The 8920-nt window shown below is 40.8% G+C and overlaps 1 protein-coding gene across 1 annotated transcript in view; it reads left to right on the forward strand.

Annotated features, from left to right (window-relative positions):
• RFX7 (regulatory factor X7) overlaps positions 1–6641 on the forward strand; it is a gene marked incomplete at its 3' end in the record, with an annotated part of 108185 nt that extends 101544 nt beyond the window's left edge. The window contains exons 8-9 of the mRNA XM_080707986.1: positions 1990–2285; positions 3369–6641. Coding sequence (XP_080564112.1) covers positions 1990–2285; positions 3369–6641 — 3569 coding nt within the window. The remainder of the gene's footprint in view (positions 1–1989; positions 2286–3368) is intronic.
• Positions 6642–8920: the final 2279 nt, after the last annotated feature.

Below are 8920 nucleotides of genomic sequence, written 5' to 3' on the forward strand. Positions count from 1 at the left end.
CCCCACAGTACTGAGAATTGAACCCAGGGGCATTCTACTTCCAAGATATATCCCCAGCCCTATTTTTTATTATTTATTTTGAAACAGGGTCTCACTAAGTTGCAGAGGGCCTTGCTAAAGTTCCCCTTTTTAAAAAACAACTCTCTAGGAACACTAAACATTTTACCAGTTGTATCATTATTTGTACACTAATTTTCATCCTTTGACAATGAATTTAGTTTTTTTTATAAATATAGTCTCCTTATTAAGAACAGGTTATGTTACAAACGTCCTTTTTGTAAGTCAGCTGCTTGGAACTCATTCCTGCCGAGAGGTCTGGCAGGAGAGTCAAGGCCACCAAGCTGGGCTCATTGGCAGAGGCCCTCCAGGCCAGCTGAGCTTGGGGCTGGGGAGACTCCAGCGGGTTTGAAGAAGGCCGGTTCTTAGACGAGGGCACTACTGACCAGTGAGTGTGCGGAAGAGGTCCAGTCTCCTCTTTAGCTTTTTCTTAGTTCCAGGTCATTTCTATTAACTAGAATGAGGAAAAGCAGAAAGGGCTGGGGAAAAGAAGGGCAAGGTATGCCAGCAGCAGAATGTTGTTCTTCCGTGTGTGTGTGTGTGTCTGTCTGTCTGTCTGTCTGTCTGTCTGTCTGTGTGTTACTGGGGATTGAACCCAGGGTAATACTACCTCTGAGCTTCTAAGCTATACCCCTAGCCCTATTTTGTTTTTTATTTGGAAACAGGATCTCACTAAGTTGCAGCGGGCCTTGCTGAGGCTGATCATAAATCTGTGATCCTCAGTTGTATTACATAATTATTTGTATGTGATATATATATTCATTGTACTATTCTCTCTTTTTTTTTTTTTTTTTTTTTTGGTACTTGGGATTGAGCCCAGAGGGCTTCGCTAAGTAGCTGAGATCCGTGAACCACAATCCTCCTGTCTCAGCCTCCCAAATGCTGGGATTACAGGTGTGCATCAAGGCACCTAGCTTTCATTGTACTACTCTTAAAATTTTTTTCAATGACACTTTTTAGAATATCTTTTTTTTTTTGGGTGGTGGTGGTACTGGGATTCCTGGAAACCCTTCTACCTCCGGGCTACACTCCCAGACCTATTTTTCATATTTTTCTTAATTTGGAAACAGGGTCTCCTCGTAAGCCAGCAAGGCTGGCTTCAAACCTGCACGATCCTCCTGTTTCTGCCTCCCAAGCGCGGGATTACAAGCGTGCGCCACCATGCCCAGCTTTTTAGAATATCTTAACCTTAGTCTTGTGTGTGTGTGTGTGTGTGTGTAGTTATACTTGGAATGGAACCCAGGCGTGTTCTACCTGTGAACTACACCCCAGCCTTATCTTATTTTTTATTTGGAAACAGGGTCCCACTAAGGTGCAGATGGCCTCGTTAAATTGCGGGGGGGGGCTGGACCTCAAACCTGTGCTCCCCGTACCTAAGCTTCCCAGTAGGCATGTGCCACACACTAGCTTCCTTAGCCTGCTTCTTAATTTCTCTAGGTCATACAGAAATAATAATAATAGAAACTACAATAGTAGTACTTACTTTGTAAATTTCTAGTAGGATTAAAAACTTGTTTTCCCCACAAAAATTTTTACAAGATATAGAGTGGTTTCAGCATTTATTGAGTTCCTCTTGTAACCCCAATATTAAACTTATGAAAATGAATCAATTTTATTCTAATTAGAAAAGAGGGTAAGAATATTTACTGGCATCTGATAAAATGTAAAATGTTATCTTGACATTTATATTAACTTCTGCTCATTTATGCCATGGCTACTTTTCTTAATCACATTTTCAAGACCATATTGACAAATATTTATAAATTTGGAAGTCTAAATACTTAGGCTTTATTAAAAAATTGAGTTAAATTTGTTGTTTTGGTTGCTTTGTCCAGTAGATGGCCACCAATTCAAAGAAATTAAATTGTATAACTAACTGCCTTCTATAAAGAAGTGTATTTATTTTAGTCTGTCATTTCTGCTTACTTTCAGGAATTAAAGGAATTACTCAGCCTTCTGCTTTTATACCTACAGCTGAAAGTAATTCCTTTCAGCCTCAAGTGAAGACTTTGCCATCTCCTATTGATGCTAAACAGCAGTTGCAACGGAAAATCCAGAAAAAGCAGCAAGAACAGAAATTACAATCTCCTTTACCAGGAGAATCCTCAGCAAAAAAATCAGAAGGCGCTACAGCCAATGGAGTGACTAATCTTCCTAATGGAAATCCTGCAATCCTTTCTCCTCAACCCATTGGTATCGTCGTGGCAGCTGTCCCCAGTCCCATTCCGGTAATATTATTAGCTCGTGTTTAACCTTACTGGTATGGTGGGTATTACTCCCATTTAAATGAAAGTGGCTGGTAAGGGGGCAAGTTCTGTGGCCGCAGAGTCCCACAGTGGTCTTCAATTCAGAGTGGATGCGTTGAGCCAGGTATGATGGCGCACACCTATAATCCCAGTACTTAGGTGGTTAGGACCAGTGGATCACAGGTCCAGAGATACTTAAAGTATTCATAGAGCCAGTCAGAGTTTTATGTAAGATTGAGTCCGTTTCAAAATTGTTTAATATCTGGCTGAGCCAAGAATATACATTTCTAAACTTCTTTGGGCTTAAAATTTTTTCTTAGCATTAACGTGGAACAACGTCATAATATATAGTGATGATACTCTAAAACAGGCCTGTCTCTGTGACTTACTAGATATAGGTGATGTGTTGGGTGAGTCCCGTAGCTAATCTGAGTTGTTTCCTCATCTAGAAATAGAAGCATTCTGTCTTTGCTTTCCTAGCGCATACAACCAAAGTTTTGGTGAGAGGGCTTTTGAAATGAATGTGTATCCTGCTAAAATGAAGCAATATTTTGTTATTAATGATACTATGAAGGAGGCATTTCATCTCGTGTTCCTCTATCTTTTCATTGTCTGAGTCTGAATCTGGAGAGCAGACTTAGACAGACAGTAGCTCTGCCTGGAGTCTTTACCCACAGTAAGTTAGTTCCTGAAGTTCGGGGTAAAATCTTATTTAAGACAATCTTCCCTAGAATGAGCATCTTTGTCACATAAATTCCACTGGGTATTTTATATTTTTCTCTTTTTCGGGAATGTATCTCCTTTCTCTTTAATCTACTTAAATCATCATTTCAGCAAAAAATTGTAAAAAATTTAAAATGTATTAACTAAGAATTATCTTACTGTTCTTATGTATTGTATTTTGTAACTATATTGCATTGTGGTTATATTTGTTATATATGTATCTGATTTTCTAAAATGACTCTGACTTTTTCTTTTTATGTTTTCATATCATAGAGGTACAAGAATTCCTGTTTGTGTCCTAGACGGATTAAAATTGACTATTTGTTGTCCACCTTTTCACAGGTCCAGCGGACCAGGCAGTTGGTAACTTCACCAAGTCCAATGAGTTCTTCTGAAGGCAAAGTTCTTCCCCTCAATGTACAGGTGGTCACTCAGCACATGCAGTCTGTGAAACAGGCACCAAAGACTCCACAGAACGTTCCGGCCAGTCCCGGCGGAGATCGTTCTGCCCGGCATCGTTACCCTCAGATCCTGCCTAAACCAGCCAGCACCAGTGCGCTCACCATCCGCTCTCCAACTACTGTTCTCTTTACTAGCAGCCCCATCAAAACAGCTGTTGTGCCCGCTTCACACATGAGTCCTCTAAATGTAGTGAAAATGACAGCAATATCCCTCACGCCCAGCAACAGCAGCGCCCCTCTTAAACATCCTGCCTCAGTCAGCAGTGCTGCGGGCACTGCAGAAGAATCAAGGAGCATTCCACAGATCAAAAATGGTTCTGTTGTTTCTCTTCAGTCTCCTGGGTCCAAGACCAACGGCGCTGGGGGAACATGTGCTGTGGAAGTCAAAATTGAACCTGAAGCATCATCGGATGAGAATCCTGTGCAGTGCCAAGAGAGTTCTGATGGAGCTAAAGCTCCTCAGACATCTAGCTCCCTTTTAGGGCAGAGGAGTAATATAGACGGAGCAGTGCAAAAAACTTCAAATGAAGGTGTCATTGAAATAAAAGCAACTAAGGTCGGTGACCAGAGGACCAAATGTAAAAGTCGTTGGAATGAAGCCCTGCCAGGTAGTCCATCGGGCAATAATCAGAGCACTGTCACTCCCTCAGTTGCTACTCAGAACTTAACTTTCACCAGCACCAGCTCACCATCGAATGGTGACTCAATAAATAAAGACCCTAAAGTATGCACTAAAAGTCCAAGAAAACGACCATCTTCTGCACTTCAAGAGTCCCAGCTGCCTCCCGTAAAGAAACCAAGTGTGGAACAGCTTGCTGAAATTAGCACAGAAGGTCAGAAACCAGGCAGTATTAAGAAGGACCAAAAGGCTCCACATTCAGGGAAAACAGAAAGTTCAGCAGCAGGTGCTCCAATTCCTAATAGGGTATCAGTTAGTGTCGACTCACACCTAGTGGAAAGTGAGCCCTTGAGTTCTTGTGCTCTTATTACCAGTGATCCGGCTTTTGAAGAGCGGACAACGCCATCATCATCTCCAGACATCAAAGTAAAACTTGAAGGGAGTGTCTTTCTCTTGAACAGTGACTCAAAGTCGGATGCCAGCTTTAATTCAAGTGAATGGCATCAAGTCACTAAGAATTCTGAGTTTGCATCTGCCACCTGTGAACAGCAAGATAGCAGTGTTATGACGATTCCCGAGCACTCTGATATCAGTGATTTAGAGAAATCTGTTTGGGAATTAGAAGGGATGCCACAGGACACATATAGCCAGCAACTGCATAGCCAGATACAGGAGTCTCCTCTGAGTCAAGTACAAGTACAGTCTTCAGATCAGTTACCTCTGCAATCTGAATTGAAGGAGTTTGAGCCTTCTGTTTCCCAGACAAATGACAGCTACTTCCCCTTCGATGATGAGCTTACACAAGATAGCATTGTGGAAGAGCTGGTGCTTATGGAGCAGCAGATGTCAATGAACAGTTCGCATGCTTACGGTAACTGTTTGGGAATGAGCCTTCAGAGTCAGTCAGTGACTCCAGGAGTGCCAGTGCCATCCCATGCTTCCAGCACCCACTTCTATCACCCCATCCATAGCAATGGCACTCCAATCCACACGCCCACACCCACACCCACCCCTACCCCTACCCCAACCCCAACGCCAACCCCAACATCTGAAATGATTGCTGGGTCTCAGAGTTTATCACGGGAGAGCCCTTGCTCCAGGCTGGCCCAGACAACACCTGTGGATAGTGCTTTAGGAAGCAGCCGACACACACCCATTGGTACTCCGCACTCTAACTGCAGCAGTAGTGTCCCTCCCAGCCCTGTTGAATGCAGGAATCCATTTGCGTTCACCCCAATAAGCTCCAGTATGGCGTATCATGATGCCAGCATTGTCTCGAGCAGTCCTGTGAAACCGATGCAAAGGCCCATGGCCACACACCCTGACAAAACCAAGCTTGAGTGGATGAATAATGGGTATAGCGGGGTTGGAAGCTCATCAGTTTCTGGCCATGGCATTCTCCCAAGCTACCAGGAGCTAGTAGAAGATCGTTTCAGGAAACCTCATGCTTTTGCTGTGCCGGGACAGTCATATCAGTCTCAGTCCAGACATCATGACACTCATTTTGGTCGTTTGACTCCTGTCTCTCCTGTGCAACATCAAGGTGCCACTGTAAATAACACCCACAAACAGGAGGGGTTTGCAGTCCCTGCCCCTCTTGATAATAAAGCAAATAATTCATCTGCCAGTAGCAGCTTCAGATGCCGGAGTGTGAGTCCTGCTGTCCATCGTCAACGTAATCTAAGTGGAAGCACCCTCTATCCAGTTTCTAATATCCCACGATCTAATGTGACCCCCTTTGGAAGTCCGGTAACCCCAGAAGTTCATGTTTTCACAAATGTTCACACAGATGCATGTGCCAACAACATAGCTCAAAGAAGTCAGTCGGTTCCGTTGACAGTCATGATGCAGACGGCCTTCCCAAACGCTCTTCAGAAGCAGACAAACAGTAAAAAAATAACGAATGTTTTGCTGAGTAAACTTGATTCTGACAATGATGATGCAGTGAGAGGGTTGGGGATGAACAACCTGCCCTCCAACTATACAGCCCGGATGAATCTCACGCAGATCTTGGAAACTTCCACTGTTTATTCTAGTGCCAACTCACAGAATATGATTGACTCCAGCACTTCTGTTTATGAATTCCAAACACCATCTTACCTCACCAAAAGTAATAGCCCCGATCAGATCAGTTTTTCTCCTGGAGATAATCAAGCACAATCTGAAATGGGAGAGCAACAGTTAGACTTTAGTAGCACTGTTAAAGACCTGTTGAGTGGAGACAGCCTACAGACCAACCAGCAGCTGGTAGGTGAGGTGGCATCTGATCTCACCAGTACTGCAGCTGATTTCTCCAGCGATATCAGGTTGTCTTCTGACCTCTCAGGCAGCATCAATGATTTGAACACTTTAGACCCAAATCTACTGTTTGATCCAGGTCGTCAGCAGGGACAAGATGATGAAGCTACACTGGAAGAATTAAAGAATGACCCATTGTTTCAGCAGATTTGCAGTGAATCCATGAATTCTATGACTTCATCAGGTTTTGAGTGGATAGAAAGCAAGGACCATCCTACTGTTGAAATGTTGGGTTAAATTGTGTTTTATAATATGTAGCACACTGTATCTAATGACATATGTATTGTATTTGTCTTAATGGAAGTGCCTCCCGCAGCAGAAACACTATTAATTGTGACATTTTAAAAGCATTTGCTGCAGAAGTGGTTTCTTCTTCAGTAGGAAATGGTTAGTCTTGCCTCAGTTCTTAACAAGTTTCTGAAGACAGTAGGCTGTAGAAAAGAACAAGTATTAGGTTTTAAATTTTATTATGTTCCCCCATTTAATCACATCATTTGCTAGTTTAAAAAAAATTGACGATCCAGATTTTACAAGAGCAGTCTAGATCTTTATTTTCTATGAGTTCATTTTAATTCATCAGTTGATGTGCATAGAATTTAGAAGAACACCATCAGTTTAGGTACAGGCTGTTTTGTTGGGGGCATTATCTTTTAGATATGAAATCCTAGATAGGTGAACTGTAGAAGGAAGGTCTTCCTTGAAACAGGGATAATATTCAGGTTATTACAAATACTTAGGCTTGAAGCATAGAGCTACTGTAGGATGAAACATCTCTGTAGGACTTTCCGGGGCTTCAGTACCATTTATACCCACAACGAAGGGCTTAAATAGGAGAAAATAATGGGAATAAATATTAATTTAAGGAAAGTAAAGCTGCACTAAATTTTTAAGAGGAAGAACCAGTAGCCATTTCCATTTGTGACCTTGCATTAGTCTGCTTTTAATGTGGAGCTGGTACACACAGGCGCAACCCAGGTGTGTGATTTAGTAGAATAGATGCACGTTAGAAAGCTGCTCGTGTTCTGTTACCTGCTAGTTGGGATAGGAGTGTCAGAAGGAAATAGAAGCATTTTCTTGGCTCCATCACAATGCTGCATGCTCATATTAAAATTCTATTTAAGATTTATTTTTATTTTAAAAATTTTACTGTGATATTCTCTAGACATGAGTTGTTTTCCTCCTCAGTTTGGTCACTGATACCTTTGCTCCTCGTGAGTATATATGTGGTCAGAGATCCTTTGAACAGTAGGGAGGAAGGAGAAGATTAAACTTAAACGAGACTTCTGCATCCTGAGGTCTGAAGTCACAAGTCCTCTCGTCTCTAATGAAACAGAGAGGATGATAATAGTACTTGAAGAAGAGGAGTGTTTTATTACATGCTTATTTCATTTATTGTGATAAACACAATTGCAAAAGAAGCAAAGCACTCAGGATTTGTTTTAAAATGTTTCTCTCTATGGCTCCCATTTTGTTTTATGAATAATATTTATGAATGTTATGTTGACACAAGTCTACTCACCAGTCAACAGCTCCATGTAAGTGCGTTTCAAGATCACTTTCAGAGAAATTAACATAAAGTTTTTAAAGCTAATATTAAACCATTTGCTATGCTACTTTGAACCTAACTAAGCTTTTCTTTACCTTAATTCATAAACCAATCAGAAGACTACAATCAATGAATATTTAACAAATGTGATGAAGGGTTTAATTTAATTAGATTTTATTGTTGAGTAGATTCAAAAGGTAGGGTATATTAACATATTTTGATAAATAAATGGTGCTAGGGTCGGCTCAGAGGTTTATATATTGATATGTCCTAGTTATTGGCATTTGTGTGTGTTTGCTGTTATCTTGATTTAATGATATATTAGATTTTTTCCTTGATGCTAGTTATTTCTTCATTGTACATTGAGACAGCACTACTGCACACCAAAGTATGCAATACCCAAAGGAAACTGTGTGATTTCTGCTAACAAATGATCGGAGCCTTTCTATATGAGATATTCTGAAAAGGAGATTTTGAGGCCATTCTAATCCCTTGTTTACATTATTAGCTTCCTACTAATATAAAAAAAAGTAGAAATCTTTTTTAATAAAAATGTAAAGACTGGAGGATTTTTAGCCCCTGTACAGTATTGCAGCAAACTTTAAATTTGGTTGAATTCGTCCAGCAAACAATCTGGGGTTGATATATTGCACTAAATTTGTTGAACCTGTGGTAGGCACATCTCTTAGGATAAATGCAACCAATACAGTCCACAGATTAAACTTTTTAAATGTGTTTCATTATGAAAAGACAAAATGTCATCAAAGTGACAGGTAAAATTGTCTTATGTAGCAATGTGCATTGATCTCAATGAGATATTTCTATTTCTTATTCTCTTACATGAGAATATTACAGCAGGAAGAATTAAGTTTAGTTTGCTTCACCATGTTAATACATGATCACAAAATGTGCATGAGTGTTATTGACTTACCTTGTACAGTAGTAGGTATTCCTGTAACCACTTTTTTTC

The sequence above is a fragment of the Muscardinus avellanarius genome, assembly GCF_963383645.1.
Source record: "Muscardinus avellanarius genome assembly, chromosome: 12".
NCBI classification, from domain to species: Eukaryota; Metazoa; Chordata; class Mammalia; order Rodentia; family Gliridae; genus Muscardinus; species Muscardinus avellanarius.